A 19322-nucleotide genomic window follows, 5' to 3' on the forward strand; every position below is an offset into this window, starting at 1 on the left:
GTTATGAAGAAAATCAAGTAGTATAATCGGATAGAGAATGGCTGGGGTTGTGTATGTGTTGGGGTTGCTTTAGTTTATGGTCAGAGAAGGCATCTGAGGTAGGAACACTGGCACTTTTCTGGGGCGTCTTGGTCTCAGGTCAAGGACCTCTCTTGAGAGTTGGCCTGTGACACCATATCATCACCACCTCATCCTTCTGCCTAAGGCAGGGGTAAGTTGCTCAGTGTAGTTCTGGGGATCTTTACGTGGAGGTTTAGTGTGAAGGGCTGGAGAGAAGGGGGCTATGAACATGTGGCACCTGCATAGGAAGGTTCTGGCATTAGTTGTCCTCTGGCAAAACCTATTGGTTGCTCTAGGTTAAACGATGGTCAGTGGCCTTTCAGCTCCCCCTTCATCTTTCTGCACTCTCAGGGAGGAGGTGTCTGGCTGTGGGGTCCTCTCCACTGCTGATCTATACTCAATGCCCTCATGCCCCATGCTCATTCATGACACCATCTTCACACATGCAAACACTGCCTCATCTTTCAAGATAGCTCAGACACCATCACCAGTCACACTGGAGGGCCCTTATTCATTACCTGTTTGAGCATCTCCAGAGCGTAGTATGGAATGGATACTTAATAGGTGCTTAATAAATGAAGGAATAAATGAGTGACTGTTGTTCCTTCTGCTTCCTCAGCTGACTGGCTCATTCCCACTCATGCATCAAGACTCAGCTCACACATCATCTTACATGAGAAGCCTCCCTCAACCTCCTTGTGTCTGACCTGGGGAGCTCTTGTTCATCCTTGATGTTCCCCTTGACTTCCTCAGCCAGAATTTGGCCCTCCCACCTCTGAATGCTCCACCACATTCTATTACCCTCTATCATATCCATCGCTCTACAGGCACTGTCTGCTATTGCCCTGTCACCTCCCCTAATCTCTGATTTTCTCAGGCAAGGACTGTGTTTTGGTCATCTCTATATCCCCAGCACTAGCCCCTAGAGGGCGCTCAATAAATATTTGTGAAATTAATGGGGAAAAAACCGTGAATGAATTGTTTGTCAATTTTGCTTAGAGTGGTGTGCTGGGGCTGGCTTGTAGTGGTTTGCGAGAGTCAATTGTTAAATATTTAGGAAACGTATGAGCCAGTTGTTAAATACAGCCATCATTAAAAATTAAATTATGTGAGAAAACAGAAGACAAACTGAAATTGAGAGACATTCTACAAAATAAATGACCAACTAAATACAATATGGGTCCTGGATTGGATCCTAGAACGGAAGAAAGATTTCAGTAGAAAAGCTGGTGAACTCTAAATAAGTTTGTACTTTAGTTAATGTTGTACTAAGTTTAATTTCTCAGTTTTGATCAATGTTTTATAATTATGTAAGATGTCAACATAAGGGGAAGCTGGGTAAAGGGTACACAGAAACTCTCTATACTGTTTTTACAACTCTTCTATAAGTCTAAAATTATTTCAACATTTAAAAAAAATTTGTCAAGTTCCAATACTTCTTGGTTGTTTCACTTTCTTCTTACTCATTAACATAAATGAAAATATCAACCATCATTCATTTAGGAACTACACTTGCTCTTCTGTTATGGCCAAAGTTTGGCTATTGATATGTGTTCAGCAAAAATCAATGAAAGCATTATGGGAGAATCCATTGGTTATATGGAATTTATAATAAAGAGTATTATATATTTCAGTATTATCTGTAAATTGAGCACTTCACATTCTTATATAAGTAAATTTATAATAAACCTATGTATGTATGTGTATATTTATATATATGTTTGTGCATTTTTTTTGAGAGCTGGTTGCTGAACACTTACCAGAACACCACCGGTCCTACATATGAATTATGATCTCATCAAACACATTGAAGGAAAGAAAAGAACATTGCCCAGCACCTTCTCTGTGCGAGGCTGTACTATCCCTTTGTGTTCATCATTACAGGTGCTCTTTACCTCAACTCTGTGAAGTGAAGGTATTGTGGTCTCCATTTTACAGGTAAGGATATTAAGGCTAAGAGAGGTTAAATGACTAGACTAAGGTCAAGTATTGGTATACAGTGAGCCAGGATTAAACTACGTTCATCTGAGTCCAAAGCCAATTGTATTAGTATCATATTGCTGCTGTAACACATTACCGCAAATTCAGTGGCTTAAAACAACACAAATTTATTATCTTACAGTTCTGGAGGGCAGACGTCTTGAGATTGGTCTCACTGGACTAAAATCAAGATGCTAGCAGGGCTGCATTCCTTCTTAGGACTCTACGGGACAATCCTTTTCCTTGCCTTTTCCAGTGTGTAGTGGCTGCCTGCATTCCTTGACTTCAAAACCAAAAGTGGCCATTCGAGTCTTTCTCACATCCCATCACCCTGATTCTGCTTCTATACATCTCCTTCTCTGACTCTGACTCTCCAGCCTCCCGCTTTCACTTTATAAAAACGCTCATGATTACATTGAGCCCACCCAGATGAGATGGGCAGCTTCTCCCCATTTCAGTCAATGTCAGCTGATAAGTAACTTTAACTCCACCTGCAAACCTTAGTTCCCCTTGTTATGTAACTGAACACATTCACAGGTTCCAGAGGTTAGGATGTGGACATCGTTGTGGGGGCTATAATCCTGTCTATCACCCTTTTGCTTTTTCCATGACCTTCTCCTGCCTCACCTGTCATTTTAGTGGTCACAAAATCTGATGTGGGGCCTATGGAATTCTTCCTGACACCTGCATTGCCACACATCTCTGTGCTCTCCCTTTGGAGTAAGATGCCCCTTTCAGTCATTCACCCAGCCAGTCAGACAGCCTTGTAGGGGAATGGCTTCTAAACCCTGGGGCTTTTAATCGTGGACATATATTTTACCTATGTTCTTACTAAAGTGTTTTAAAAAAATACTTTCCAAGATTTTTGTGCATTCCTGGCTTTTTACTTCCTTTCCACAGTGCTTATATGGTGCCAGAGCCCTCCTTTCCAACATGGCTGGTTTCGCTGTGCTACGGTTTACCCATTCCCACCTTCTGGACCTGTTTCTAGTCAGCAGCTAGGATCATGCATTATTTATTTGTTCTTCTCATAGACTTTTACATTGCCTTATTCTGGAAATGGCCCTGGACTTAACTAAAATGTACTTTTCCCACCCCTGCCAATGAGGTATATGTCTGTCTGTGTTTACTATTTCTCTCTGACTGGCTTCTCAGAAACAGACTCTCTAAGTTACAGTTTCCCATCTTCCCTTGTTTCCTCCACACTGAGATCCCTAATTCTTGTCACGAGAAACCTCCTCCACTGAGACCAACCGAATGGCCAGAAGTTGCCCCTCCCCCCAGGAAGCCTTAACAGCCAGACCCATCTCTTCACCGCTTGTGAGCTCTGACTACAACATTCTTGTCTCTACCTTCAGTCTTGTCAACAGCTCTTTGCTCCTCCTTTCTACCTGTCAGACTTAACACCCATACTTTGGGGCCCAGTCTGAATCCTACCTTAAGGTAGGCTCACCTTGAGGAAAACTTTCCAGATCATCCCAGCCCAAGGGACTCATGTCCTCTGTATGTATCTAGGACTTATTGTCAGCAGCACTTATTTTGACAAATTTATCATCTACCATTATGGAGAGGTTGCAAACTGTTGGCTGGTGAGCCAAATAATAATGCCCACAGGTGTATTTTGTTTAGTCTGCATGTGGTTTGTTTCTTTTTAAACTATGTGCTAACATGTAGCAATTAGTAATCTTTCCATACAATCTGGATTTCTAGCTTCTTTGAAAAACAGAAAAATCTGGTAATACTGGATCTGTATGCCCCCAAGACAGTAGCTAGCTAGATTGGCATGGCCGGGTGGCAGCTTCCACTTTAGATGGAGTATGTGCTCTCCAGCTAGACACAGTCCCCACTACTCTGTATTGTCTCACTCCAACCTCATTCACTCATTTATAGTACCTTCCTGGCTCCTAAAGGCATTTGAGTTATCTGACATATTTCACACCTGCCTAAGTTTCCAGCTATATTACAGTCTCTTAGAGGAAAGAAACTTTATTTTGAATTTGTTTTGCTTCTTTTATGCTGCTGTGGACATAGTAGATGCTTGATCAATATTGAGAGAAGAAATAATTTTACTCTAGATAATTCTAGAGTGTGTTAGAATTTACTTTTGCTGCAAGATAAAGCTTTATAAATGTAACATCTATTAAGAGAGTACCATGTACCCCACTCAGTGTCAGATGCCTCGGAGCAACTTTGTGATTAGTGATATTGTTCTCATATCACAGATAAGGAAACCGAGGCTCAGAGAGCCTATCCAGTAGGACTGGAGCTGTAGATCTGGTAGTCTCCGTGGTAAGAGCCAAAGCCTTTGTTCCATGAGGAAACCTTCCTAAGTATCAATGCTGGAAGCAGAGAGGAGCTTCCCCTGAGGCTCTCTGGTAAAGTTTGTCTACAAACTCACAAACTCTGAGACTTAATTTGGTTTGGATAGAGATTGAACATTTATTAAATGCTTATTGTGTGCTGGGTATTTACCAAATAACTGCACTTATTTTTGGACTATCAGGAATTCTGAGCATCCTAGGTAGCCCACTGATAAGATGAGGGAAATACACATAAATAGACCCTAATTGCTGATGGGATTTGGAACCCATTTGGTGAGTCACATTCAATTGACAGAGTGCCCACTGGTTCCCTTGTCCATATGCGCACAGAGATTGTGCTATTCCCTCATGCTGTCACTGGTGGTACTGACGTGTGGTGCGGGATGGGAAAACATGGAGAAATTATGCGTGTTTAATCGCACAGCAGCAAGCAGAAAGGAATGTGAGTGCCAAAGACTCCCACTGAAGCAGAAATCTGGTGTCGTGTGTTGCTGAACAGCTGCAGGAAAATTTGTCTGGACCTTTGGAGGCAGAGACGTGGGTTTGCCATACTTTGGTTCTGAGTAACTTTGAGGGCAACGAGGATTTATAGGCAGCAGATATGTACATCTAGAAGTTTCACTCTGGAGCTTTCATCTGGTTTCTTTGCTACCCTATCCCTTCCAGCCACCACCAGTTCAAGCCATGGCTAGGAGCAGAGGGAGATAGGAAGGCCTCAGCCCCAGGGCCACTAGGTTACTCCAGGTTTCATGTGTCCACAGCCCTGCTTAGGGCCACCAAAATGCTCAGGTTCAGCTGGGCGGGCTAAACCACCTAGAACTGGGTTCAACTCTCTCCTCTATTCCTACAAGTATGGCCTTATGCAAGTCACTTAATCTCTTCAGGCCCAAGTTTACTTCTATGTGTGAGGAGTCAGAAGGTGATGTTGCGTGGGGCCTGGCCCATATCTTAAGAGATGGATCTATGTCCATAACACCCTGAATGCTCCCAATCTCATCAAGAGATGGGATCTGTAAGCTCTATAATGATTCAGTTGAACAATAAACTATCATAGTCGTTACTCTGTATTGCGGGCCTGACAGACCCTATGCTAAGCCATTCATTATCTCTTTAATCCTTAAAGGAAAGATTAAAAAAATCTTGAGTTAGGAGAGGAAGAGTGACTCATGGAAGGTCACCCAGCTAGTAAATAACAGAACCATCATGAGCTCCATGCAGAGCCACTCTAGAGCCAACGCTTCTAACCACACCACCTGCCTGGCATTAGTTCCACTTCACACATGAGGAAACTGAGGTTTAGGAGGCATTATTATCAGGGGCAGGACTTGGGTTTGCAACTTCTGTCTCTTTTATTTAACTTGCTGTGTCACTTTGGACAAGTTGCTCAACCTCTCTGAGCTTTGGTTTCCTGATCTGGAAAATGTCAGAGTCCAAAGCCTCTGGCAGCAGTGAGAAGCAGTATCCTGTGGGAGATGGTGGAGGGGAGGGGCTAGGAATGTCCCAGAGACAGAGAATGAGAAGACATGGGTGTGACTGTGGCATTATGAAGTGGAGGCAGATCTGGAACGGAGACTTGCCAGAGTGAATGTGCCTGGCTCGCACTGCCTATTTAGCAGCCGTCCTGTGAGAGCCCAGATGGGCCAGGTGGGCAGGAATCTGGCCAGGCTCCACAGGCACACCCACACCGTGAGCTGCTGTTGCCACCTAGGGGACAGGCAGTGACCAGGGACCCAAGTTTGGCTGTGGCTGTGGCTCAGCGGCTGCACATTCCCAGTCTCCTGCTGGTTTCCGGAGTGGAGAGGGACGGCCACGGCTTGCTCCAGGAGTGGGGAGGGGAGTAAGGAAAAGCAGTGAGGAGTGCTGCCTCTGGTTTGGGAGTTATAAATAAATCCATCTGGAAGTGTTTGGGGCTGTGGGAGCCTGAGGTCGGCCCTGCAATTCAGGCCATGTGGTGCATATTTCCATTCACACCAGAACCACCCCCCCAGCCCCCCACCGCCCCGCCCCAGTCCCAGGAGACTGTCTGCTAGGGCCTGTCTGCTCGGGCCCAGGAGAGCTGGGCGAGAACCTTTCAGGCCCCAGTTTTCAGCCCCCACCCCCACCTTCCTCTCCTGGCAGCCCAACTTCAGCAAGATAATGTCTGAGAAAGTGCTTCAAAAAGTTTTATGTGCTATCCAAGTGTTGGTTGAATGAATGAATGAATTTTCAATTCAGCATTTAGCTTGTAAGTTCCCCTTGCTGGGAAGGGGCCCCTTGGTAGTTATGGAAGGCGAGGCATTCTGGACTTTTAGCCTCCATCTCAGGATCACGTTTCCCACCCACCGAGCTAAGGCAGGCTGAGATACAAATGCATATTGCCCAAGTTTTGTTCATCTTTCTATCCTCAGCACCAAGGGTAGCGCTCAGTAGGCATTGGTTATATGAATGAATGAGTAGCTATATTAATTTTTTTAAACAACTTTTGTAGAGACAGAGGTCTCTCTTTGTTGCCCAGGCTGGTCTTCAACTCCTGGCCTCAAGGGGTCCTTCCGCCTTGGTTTCCCAAAGTGCAGGGATTACAGGCATGAGCCACTGCACCCAGTCCAATTTGTTAATTTAACCAACACTTATTGCACATCCTTATGTGCAGTGCACTCTGCTGCATGCTGAGATCACAGTGGAGAACAACATAGAGTCCCTGCCTCATTGAGCTAGTGGTCACTGTGTTTCTTGGTGAAAGTACTATTGTCGCTTGGGGTGAGACAATTCTTTGCAGGGTGGGATTCTGTGCATTGCAGGATGTTTAACCTCATGATTCCCTGACTCTAAAGGCCAGTAGTTCCCCGGAGTCATTTTGAACAACCAGAGATGCCTCTAGACATTTCCAAATACTTCCAGGGGACAGGAGAGTGCAGCCCTGGTTGAGGGCCACTGTGGAGGAACTTGACAATGGGGCGTGAAGCAAGGCGACCTCCAAGGTGTGAATGTGTTGAGTCCTCTAAGTTCACTTATGAATTGGTGGTTTAGAACTGGGGAATCACGTTTGCTTTATAGAGATGTAAGATGATTCATCAGTGGCTGGATTAGGCCCAGAAGCCCATAATGTAGCTGAGTTACATGGTTCTACCAGACTGGGTTAGCGCTGAGGGGCAGGCATCAAGATGGCAATTTCGGACATGCTGATGAGATGATTACTTGAAAATGTCCAGAAAGTAACTAGAATCTGATCCCAGGGGCAAGTGAGAGGTCAGCTCTCAAGATATAAATTTGGGATAAGCCCACGTTGAAGTAGGAGTTAGACCTGAGGCCCAGGTTCCATTAAGGTTATCCAGGGAGAAGGTGTTGGGAAAGTTGCAGAATGACTCCAGGATGAAGTCCAGAGGTAGAGAAAGTAGGCCCCAGTGGTATCTCTTCTCTGCCTCCTCATTTCTGTTCCCATGGTTAGCACCCTGTTTCAGGACTTCAATTTGTGACAGGACTACTGCAGCAATCTCCTTACTGGCCTCCTTTCTGCTTTTGGTCTCTCTGCCTGTCCGAATTTTCTTTTTAAAACATGGCTTTCATCATGTCCCTTCCCAACATTCAACAAGTCCAAACTGCTTAGCCTTGCATTCTCACCCCCTGCGATCCAGCTTCCCACCAACCTGACACATCTTTGGTGAGTTGGCTCCGCGTTCCCCTTTCCAGGTTCATGGTTTATCCGTCTCTCAGACCTTACTGTGTGGCTACACAGAACCCCAAACACACACTGCCTTCCTCTCCTCCATGCTATCTCCACCCCTGGGATGCTCTTTGACCCTCCTTCCATTTGGAAAAATCTCACTCAGGCATCAAGGCCCAGTGCAAGTCTCCTGCATTTCCCCAACCCCTCAGAGGTAGGCAGATGCCTTCCCACCTCTGTGCACCCTCCTCTCCAGCTCTCGCTCTGTTGCCCAGGCTGGAGTGCAGTGGTGCCATCACGGCTTACTGCAGCCTTAACCTGCTGGGCTCAAATGAGCCTCCTGCCTCAGCCTCCCGAGGAGCTGGGACCACAGATGTGCCACCATGCGTGGCTAATTAATTTTGTAGAGAAAGGTTCTTGCTCTGTTGCCCAGGCTGGTCTTGAACTCCTGACCTCAAGAGATCTTCTCACCTTGGCCTCTCAAAGTGCTGGGATTACAGGTATGAGCCACTGCTCCTAGCCATCCAGTTTTTCATATACACCATGGGACTGCAAGTCTCTCCCACAAGACTCTGAGGGCAGTGACCATGACTCGTTTTGCTCTGCAATTCCATTGCCCAGCCCAGTGTGAATGGACAAGGAAGTGGGGCTGAGGATGGACTGGTATGGCAGGGCAAAGAGGAAGTGGAATGGTCTCTTTCAAACCTCACCATGGATCTACTTGAGCCATTTTTACCTGCTCTCTCCCTACAAGTACTGTCTTTGGATGAGGGTTTGTGGAAGAGCTAGGAAAGAGAAAGAACCAAGGCAAGGGACAGGCAGAGGGAGCAGCGTGGAGAAGAGAGGAGATGCTGAGAGGATGAAAGAGAAAGAAAGTGGGGGAGAGCAAACGTCTGCATTGGTGGTTCACATACATAAAGGATTCAGGTATGGTAGAGTGGAATAAGAAAACATTTGGGATTCTGAAAATAAAATCAGCTGCTTTGGCAGGTCAGCTGAATGTACAGTTAATTAATAGGCATTAGTGCCCTTTGGTGCTAAGCTGTGCATGGAACCATGTCCTGCTGGGATCAAATGGCAGCTACCCGGGGATGCCCTTTTAATAAAGAGCAGAAAGCAGCACTGGCATGTAAGAGCTGGAGAATCCCTCAGAGAGTTCTTCTTAAGGGCACCAGGGACCACTGGAACCCCAGAGTTGCCCCACATCACCGGCCTGGCTCTTGCCAAAGAAAGGTTGGCATGAGAAGAGAACTAACACATACTGAGCAGCTAGTATCCCAGGGGCTATGACAGACACACAAAAGCTCATTTGATCTTTACTGCAACTCTGTGAGGTAGCAATTAGCCCTGTTTTACAGATTAGAAAATCAAGGTCCTAAGGAGGGTTAAGAATCTTGCCCAAGGGCACACCGCTTGAAAGTCTTGGATCCCAGATTCCAATGAAGGTCATCCTCTCCCCTTGATGAGTGGGCCAGGACCCAGAGGTTGGCAGCAGTTTGCTCTCCATTCTTGCTGACTTTGGCTGTGGGGCTGATCTCTTTGGATTGATTTCTTTGAACATAAACAAAATACCATCAGTTTTTCCTGGCTTTGGAATGAGCCCTCAGAATCATGTGCTTTTCTCCAGTTTCCAGCTGGGTGCCTTTGCTGGGGGAGTTCGTGAATATGAAGCAACAGGTCTCATTCTGAGAATCAACACTGTGCACCAAAAAATACCAGGGTACTTTTGCTCCCAGGAGGTATTTCAAGCTGGAGGCTTTCAGCCTATGGGGCCAAGTTTTCCATTTTTTCTTCCCTTTCATTGACCTGCATATGATTGACAGTTGCCTGTTTTCCCAGGAAAATTATAAAATCTTTATCAAAATATTGGCACCTTTGAGTTGTTGCCCACACTCTGTTCTGACTGACTGTGTGACCCACGTCCCTATCTGCCCAGTGGTTGGACGTGTTCTGTCTGCTGTCAACCTGTGAGTCGGTGAGTAGAGGACAGGAGGTATGGACAGGACAGGCTGCGGACAGTGTTTTCCAAAATTCTGATGTGACATGTTTAAGCCAACTCGTGGAGGAGCCAATGGAGGTAGAGTGGCTGGAGCCAATAAGGGGTTTAGAGCAGGGAACAAAATGGCACCCAGCACCACCCCATGGAGATGCGGCTTTGGGGTGGGGTAAGTTGGCTAGAAAACCCATGATGATCGTTTTCTGGAGTTGTTCTGGAGTCAGGAACAGTCTGGAAACCCTTTGGAGTGAACCTTGGCACAGAGTTGTATGTCCCACACATGTGATAGGGTATTAGGATTATCATGCTGCATGCAAGACCTTCTGAAATCTTGCTGCATAACAGAACTTTCAGTCATACATAATGACATGCTGAGGAATAAGTTGCTAGTCTTGAGTTTGGCCTTTTGCCCTGGTCATTGTAGTGGAACAGGATTTTTCTTCACCACCTTCAAAATCGATTCAGAATCTGGCTACTTCCTGCCACCTCCACTGCTATCACCCTAGTCCATGCCACCATCGTCTCTGGCCTGGATTATTTTAGTATCCCTGTCGCCAGTCTCCCAAAGTGATGCTGTGAAAACATAGTGTGAGCATGTCGGTATCTGCTCAACATCCTCCACTTGCTCCCCATCTCACTCAGATTCAAAGCCAAAATCTTTATAGTAGTCCACAAGGTCCTGCATAATCTGGTCCCCCTTACCTCCTTGACACGATCTCCTACAAATCCCATCGTCTGCCTCTCCATTCCAGCCACACTAGCCTCCTGATCATTCTTTAAGTTTTCCAGGTACATTGTATTTGCTTTTCCTTCTGCCTGGAATGCTTTTCCCCAGTATGTCAGGAAGGATCCCTGGAGGGAGTGCTCACAGGAACTGGGAAACGGTTGCTGTGTGGAGAGAACCACCTGACAGGAGCTATGGCCTTTGGCAGAGGGATGCCGCCAACTCATGGTGACCCTGAACAGAGAGAGTGGATGACTAAATACCCCAATCTCACTTTTCCTTTTTCTTCTGGTTTCTTTGCAGGTGCTTCCCATTGGTCAAACCTAACCCGAAGCCAGAGGGCAAGAGAGCCTGTTGATGCCATCCACACAGGTCAGCCTACCAGGGTACAAGCTGGGTGGAGAAGGGTGGAAAAGATGTGGACAGACAAATGGAAAATGTCCAGAACAACTGGATATCTTTGTAGTTGGCTCCCTCACTTCCTTCACATCTCCACTGGAATGTTTGTTACCTTTTCAGTATGTTTCAGTTTGTTACCTTCTCAGTTTGTTACCTTCTCTGGCCACCATTTCTAAAATTTCAAGCCCCAGCCCTCAACACCTCATATCCTCCATCCATGCTGTTTGTTCTTCCTAGCACTTAATACTATCTGACATGTAATTTATTTATTTCCCTTGCCTATCGTTGGCTCTCCCACTAGAATGAGATCTCCATGAGGGCAGGGACTTTGTTCTGTTCACTGCTATAGTCAGTGCCTAGGACAGTACCTGGCACAGAGTAGGTGTCCAATAAATTGTGAATGGATAAATGATTCACAATGGATAAATGATGTACTCTCTGGGGCCACTCTAGTGAGTCTGCTCTCAGCCAGGCACAGCTGGATGTAGGTTACCAGTTGTTACTCATTCCTGCTGTTCACAGTTTCCTCTAAAGAGGCTCAACTGCTGCCATGTTTTCAGGTCAGCGGGTGGCAAGGCCTTTGCTGCCTCCGGTATTGAAACTTGCACAACAGTTTGTTGACTTGAATCTTATGGAAATTGTTGCTGCATTAATTGGCATGGACTGAGCTTTGTGTATTATTTAAGTTGTCATCAGCCACAGTGGGTAGATTCATAGTCATAGGGGCACTGGTTCTTCCAGGTGGTTCTTCCATACCTCAAAGGTAGCCTTGATTGCTAGTGGGCCTATTTCCAAATTAGGAGGCTCAGTAGCCACTTCCTTGAGGCTCACGGGCAGGGGACCTGTGAACTGGGTCCTATGACCACAGTGTTGGTGACACAGGGATAGGTGAAATCAGGATAAGCAAAACAGATATGCATTTCTAGAACAATGTAGTTGTGTCCAGGGTGATGTTTTTATTATACAAATAACATAGGAATAATATTCTTATTGTGAAAAAAAAATCAATTCAGCTACAATTCAAATCTCTATCTCTCCGGTCCCACTCTGCTCCCCCAAGGTAACCACTGTTATCAGTGCAGAGTGCCCACTTTCTTTCAAATCTCTTTCTGTGCATACACAGTTTGGTTTTATGTGGGTACTTAAAAATAAATGGTGTCACACCATATATACTAATCTGCTTTTTTTCACTTAGGAATATGTCTTGGAAACCTTTCTGTTTTAGGAGACATACGGATCTAGTTCATTCTTGTTTTCTTAATTAAACTTTTAATTGTGATTAAATTGTGGATTCACATGCAGTATAAGAAATAATACAGAGAGGTCCCATGTACCCTTCACCCAGTTTTCCTCAATAATCACTTCTTGCAAAACTATAGTACAATATACAAGCAGGGTGTTGCCTTTATACAGTCAAGATACAGAATATTTCCATCACCACAAGGATGCTTCAAGTCATCCTATCATAGCCACGCCTATTTCCCTCCCACCCTAACCTCCTACTTAACCCCTAGCGACCACTCATCTATTCTCCATTTCTAAAATACAGTTGTTTCAACCAGGTTATGTAGTAAAATAGAATCACACAGTATGCAAACTTTAGGGATTTTGTTTTCAGTCAGCATAATTTTCTGGAGATCCATCCAGGTTGTTGCGTGTATCAGTAGTCTGCCCCTACCCCTTTTCCAATAATCTGCTCCTTTTTATTGCCGAGTAGTCTTCCATGACATGGATGTATCAAAGACCGTTTATCCATTCACCCACTGAAGGGCATGTGGGTTATTCCCAGTTTTGGGCTATTATAAATAATGCTGCTATAAACCTTCACGTAACAGGTTTTTATGTGGAAATAAGTCTTCATTTCTCTGGGATAAATGCCCAAGAGTACAATTGCTGAGTCATATGGTAATTGCATGTTTAGTTTAAAAAACAAAAAACAAAAAACTGACGGCCAGGCGCGGTGGCTCACACCTGTAATCCCAGCACTTTGGGAGGCCAAGGTGGGCGGATCACGAGGTCAGGAGATCAAGACCATCGTGGCCAACATGGTGAAACCCCATCTCTACTAAAAATACAAAAATTAGCCAGGCGTGGTGGTGCGCACCTGTAGTCCCAGCTACTTGGGAGGCTGAGGCAGGAGAATTGCTTCAACCTGGGAGGTGGAGGTTGCAGTGAGCTGAGATCTCGCCACTGCACTCCAGCCTGGATGACAGAGCGAGACTCCATCTCAAAAAAAAAAAAAAAAAAAACTGGGAAACTGTTTTCCAGAGTGGCTGTACCATTTTACATTCCCACCAGCAATGTATGAGGATTCCGGTTTCTTGGCATCCTCATCATCATTTGGTGTTCTCACCGGTTTCCCTTTTAGCCGTTCTTCTCTAGGTGTGAAGTAATATCTCATTCTCGTTTCAATTCTCATTCCCCTAAGATTAGTGATGTTGAACATTGTTTCATGAGCTTCTTTGCCATCTGTATATCTTCTTCAGTGACTTGTCTATTTATGTCTTTAGCCCATTTTCTGGTTGAGTTGTTTGAATTTTTAACTGTCGAGTTTTGACAGTTCTTTATACATTTTAGATACCAGTCCTTTGTCAGACATATGGTTTGCAAACATTTTCTCTTGGTCTGAAGCTTTTTCTCATCCTCTTAACAAGGACTCCATAGAACAAAACTTGCTAATTTTGATGAAGTCCAATTTATCAATTTTGTTTTTTTGGATGTGTTTTGATTTTCAAGTATAAGGTCTGGCTTATATGGCTAGCTTTAGATTCCAAACACTTTCCTGTTTCTTCCTAAAAATTTTATAGTTTTACATTTAAGTTTCTGATCCATTTTGTTGATTTTTTTTGTATAAGGTGTGAGATAGATTATATCATTTCCTGAGGCTGCCGTAACAAGTAACTGTAAACTTGGTAGCTTTAAACAACAGAATGTATTCTCTCATGATTGTGGAGACCAGAAGTCTGAGCTTAAGGTGTGGGCAGGGTTGCACTCCCTCTGGAGGCTGTAGGAGAGGATCCTTCCTTGTCTAGTCCCGCTTCTGCGGGCTGCCAATACTCCTTGGCTTATGGCCATGTCACTGCAATCTCTACCTCCATCTTCACATCATCATCTCCTCTGTGTGTCCGTCTTATAAGGATACGTGTCATTAGATTTAGGACTCACTTGAATCCAGAATGATCTCCTCATCTTAATTATACTTGCAAAAGCTCACCTTCCAAATAAGGTAACATCCCTAGGCTCCGGGAATCAGGACGTAGACGTATCTTTTGGGAGGGCACCATTCAGCCCACTACACAGGTCAAAGTTCATTTTTTGGTCTATGTCCAGTTGCTCCAGCACCATTCAAAAAGGCTGTCTTTCTTCCATTGAATTGCTTTTGTACCTTTGTTGAAAATCAGTGGGGCATATTTGTGTGGGTCTATTTCTAGGTTCTCTACTCTGTTTCATTGATCTGTGTGTCTGTCCCTCCACCAATACTACATAGTCTTGATTATTGTAGCTACATAATAAGTCCTGAAATTGGATAGAGTGATTCCTCCCACTTTATTCTCCCTTTTCAAAATTGTTTTGGCTATTCTGGTTTCTTTGCCTTTCCATATAAATTTTGGAATAAACTTGTCTATGTTTAAAATCTCCTCCTGGAATTTTGATAGAGATTGAGCTAAAACTATACATACATTTGGGGAGAACTAACATCTTTACTATGTTAAGTCTTCTGATCCATGAATGTGGCATATTTCTTTCTCTATTTAGGTCTTCTTTGATTTCTGTCATCAGCATTTTGTAGTTTTCAGCATATAAGCTCTATACATATCTTGTTACATTTACACTTAAGTATTTTGTTTTTGAGCAAGTGTAAATGGCACTGTATTTTTAATTTCAGCATCCATGTGTTCATTGCTAGTATATAGAAATACAATTTATTTTTGCAAGCTTATCTTGTATCCTGCAACCTTGCTAAGCTCACTTATTAGTTCTAGGAATTGTCTTGTAGATTCCTTGGGATTTTCTATATAGACTATAATGCCGTCTCCAAATAGGAGCAGTTTTATTTATTCTTTTATAATCTACATGTTTTATCTTTTCTTTTTTCTTCTTTTTTTTTTTTTTGCCTTGTTACACTGGTTAGAACTTCCAACACTATGTTGAATAACAGTGGTGAGAGCAGAGATCCTTGCCTTGTTTCCAGTCTGAGGGGGAAAGCATTTAGTCTTTCAAGCATTGTGTTTAATGTTAGGTATAAGTCTAATATTGCTTGATCCAGGAAAAAGTATATATATATTTGGTATAAGTTGTATGTAGATGCTCAAGTTAAGGAAGTTCCCTTTTTGCCCTATTTCTCAGAGTTTTTTTAACTTATAATAAGTGTTAGATTTTATCAAATGCTTTTTCTGCATTGATTAATATGATCATGTGATTTCTATTAGTTTGTTACACTGATTGTGTAGAATTAGCATAGAATTCTTTAAACGTTTGGTAGAATTCTCCACTGAAACCATCTGGACCTGGAGATTTTAAAGGGAGTAGTTTTAAAATTATGAATTTCATGTTTTTAATAGTTATAGGGCTATTCAAATAATCTATTTCATATTTGGTAGATTTGGGAAGTTTATATTTTTCAAGAAATTGGTCTGTTTCATCAAAGTTGTCAAAGCATGTAGCATTCATTGTTCATAGTATTCCCTTATTACCCATTTGATGTCTGAAGTGTCTGTAGTGATATTCATTTCCTTCCTGATATGAGCAATTTGTATGTCTTGCTAGAGGTTTGTCAATCTTACTGATCTTTTCAAAGAAGCAGCTCTTTATTTCATTGATTTTCTCTATTTTTCTATTTTCAATTCTGCCTATTTATGCTGTTATTTTTATTATTTTCTTCCTTCTGTTTGCTTTGGCTTTATTTTGCTCTCCTTGTTCTAGTTACTTGAGGTAGGAACTTAGATGATTGATTTGAGACCTTTTTTCTTTTATAGTATAAGCATTTGGAGCTATAAACTTCTTTTTAAGCATTGCTTTAGTTGCATCTCATAAATTTTTCTATGTTGTATTTTCATTTTGATTCAGTTCAATGTATTTTTAAAATTTATCTTGAAATTTAAATTTTCATATTTGACCCATGGGTTATTTTAAAGTGTGTTGTTTATTTTTCAAGTTTTAGATATTTTCTTATCTTTCTGTTATTGATTTCCAATTTGGTCACAGAATACATTTCATTTGATTTCAATTATTTTAAATTTGTTGACATTTGTTTTATGACACAGGATATGTCTAATATGTTTTGTATTCCATGGGCACTTGAAAAGGATGTGTACTCTTCTGCTGTTGGATGAGATGTTCTATAAATGTCAAATTAAATCCTGTTGTTTGAGGGTGTTGTTGAGTTCCTATATACCCTTGCTGATTTTCTATCCAGTAGGTCTATCCCAGATGCCTGCTCAGCCTTCTCTGACTTCACCCCAGTGGGGAAATTTGGGGCACCTGGTTATAGCTTAGCAAGGGTGAAAAGCTATGTTTTCAACCCCTCCTTTGCTGGTGGGGTTGGGAACGGGACCACATATTTTTTTCTGTGGTATCTGGCTAAAGAATTAGTGTATAAAAATTTCTGTCTTGGTAAGAGAGCATGCTTTTTTAAAAATCTGCCCCTGTTGGTATTTTCAGTTTGCAGACTTTTTCAGCTTCAACTCTGGGATATATGAGGCAAAACAAAAATCCAGGGAACTCACCACATGCCGTTCCTTGAGTCCTGAGGTCTCTTGCAGGTGTACATTCTTCTCTCCACCTCCTCTCCAGTCTTTTTGTGTTCATTTTATATATAATGCTCACGGTTTTTTGTTGTGCTTTCGAGGGAGGCCCAGGGAAAAGTATGTCATTCCATCTTCCCAGAAGCAGAAGTCCTAACTTATTCTTTTAAAATGTTATGTAACTTTGCAGAGTATGACTTTTATCAGGATTTATTTAACTATTCACCCATTGATGAACTTTTAGGTTGTTTCTTAATTGTGGTGGCTAACACAGTCTTTCAATAAACATCCATTCAATAAACATTTGTGTACACGTGCAGGAGTTTCTTCATGATAGATGCTAAGTGGCGTTGCTGGGTAATAGGGGATGCACATTTTCCATGTTAATGGGTGTTGTCCAATTTCTACCCATAATGGCTGTGCTCCACCCAGCAGTGTGTGAGAGTAGCACTTTTGCTCAACTTCTTGACAACACTTGATAATAGTCAGACTTTGAGTTCCGAATGTGATGAGTGAAAGATGATATCTGGTGGTTGTTATCATTTGCCTTTCCTTGATTCCCAGAGGCTGAACATCTTTTCAAATGTCTGTTGGCCATCTGTAACTCTCCTTTTGAATTACCTGTCCATATACTTTGCCCATATTTATTTTGAGTTGTTTACCTTTTTATTGATTTACAGAAATTCTCTCTATATTTTGATTGTTCTTTGTCTAATACATACATTTCAAATGTATTTCCCCAGTTTATTATTTGTCTTTTAACTTTATTGATGGTGTCTTTTGCCTAAAAAAAAATCATTCTTTTGTGTAGATTCAAATTTGTCAACCACTCCCTCCTGGCTTTTGGGTTGTGTTTGTGTGTTGTTTAAAATGACTTTCTCCATACCAAAGTCACAAATATATAAATCTCTATTTTTCCCATTACAGGTTTCTATTCTTTTTTATATTTAGTTGTTTGAGCTATGTGGAATATGTGCATGTATAGTATGAGGTAGGGATCTCATTTAATTTTTATCAAATGGAAAGCTAGTTACTTCAGCACTATTTGTTGAATAGTCCATTCTTTCACCTCTGACTTATAAATGCAGCTTTTATTATTTTATTTAACACCTTTACATTAGTTGGCTTGAGAGCTCTCTGTTCTCTTTCACTCATTTGTCTACTTCTGTGCCAATGCCACACCCCGTTAATTACTGTAGATTTGATACCTTGTATAATGTCATCCTTCATTTGTTCTTTTCCCCAAAAAAATTGTTTTAGCTCTTCTTATACATATTCTTTTTCACATGGATTTTAGAATCAGTTTATCAGGTTCTATGAAAAATTCCTCTGCAGATTTGATTGAAATAGCAATGAGATTATAGATTAATTTAGGGAGACATCTTTTCTCCTTTTCTCCACACAACTTTTTCTCCTTCAGAAAGACCACTGGGGCCTGAACGAAAGATGTTCAGGGGTCAAAGAACCCACATAACCCATCCCCAACACACACACACACAAACACACACACAGAGACACACACATTTGTGTCTGTGTATTTGTGAGGACCTACACTTCAGGCTCTGAGGGTAAATATTTATTATAAACAGAGGCTCTGGACACTTGCTCTGCTGTTCAGTGGTACTTCCAAAGTAGGGGCAACTCTTCCTTTTCCTGATCACAAACAAACCAACCCACCAAAACTCTGGCTTGATTACATACCTTGTTGAACTTCACGGAAGGGAGTGAAGAGTGGACGAAGTAGACAAGCAGCATCTGGTAACATTAGGAGCCAGTGGGGCTGTGCTTTTTTATCCAGGAGAGCCCAGGGTGACAGCAAGTTATCATGAATGGTGGAGGATGGGAAGTACCAGAAATTAGGAGTGGCCCCTGTTCCATGCTGGTGTCTGTGGGTTGGGGTCCTGTGGAACTAGGAAACAACCCACCCCAGAAGGGTGCACTCGTTCATCATGCCCCTCTATATAGGGGAAGATGGGCTGGGTAGCAGGGCCTGTTGGGCCTGAATGTTCTGGATAGACCAAATTGTGGGTTCAGAGGAAGTTCTAGCTACCTTTGGGTCCACTGCTGACATAATACTCTCCAGTTCTGTGGAGATTTTGTCTTTGTGGGGTGCTGACACCTGGATACATTACCCTTCTACAATACAGCCATGCTACCTGCCCAGTGGTGTGTCCCTTCAATGTTGCCAGCTGGCAGCAGGTGCTCGCAGCCAGCTGCACAGGTGTTGATGCCTGGCCTCGAGGTGGGGCTGCCAGAGCAGCTCAAGCTTCCCACTCAGGTGCTCCAGCAAATTGTAGGCCCAGAAAGACATTCAGTAGCGTGAGGCAGCCTTGGAGTTAAGCTGGAGCCCTCCAGACTTTTCCCAAGGAGGAAGTAGGGGCTGGCTTAGGGGTTCTGTGGTATGTGCAGATGCTGTCTGGGCAAGCAGCACTGCCCTCACCTGTGTTCCAGCTAACAG

The 19322-nt window shown here is 43.0% G+C and overlaps 1 protein-coding gene across 2 annotated transcripts in view; it reads left to right on the forward strand.

The window, feature by feature from the left end:
• NHSL2 (NHS like 2) overlaps positions 1-19322 on the forward strand; it is a 242904-nt gene that overhangs the window by 87899 nt on the left and 135683 nt on the right. For both annotated transcript variants that reach the window (XM_063703094.1, XM_055376175.2), the window contains exon 2: positions 11025-11093. In XM_063703094.1, coding sequence (XP_063559164.1) covers positions 11025-11093 — 69 coding nt within the window. The remainder of the gene's footprint in view (positions 1-11024; positions 11094-19322) is intronic.

This window comes from Gorilla gorilla, chromosome X, assembly GCF_029281585.2.
Source record: "Gorilla gorilla gorilla isolate KB3781 chromosome X, NHGRI_mGorGor1-v2.1_pri, whole genome shotgun sequence".
NCBI classification, from domain to species: Eukaryota; Metazoa; Chordata; class Mammalia; order Primates; family Hominidae; genus Gorilla; species Gorilla gorilla.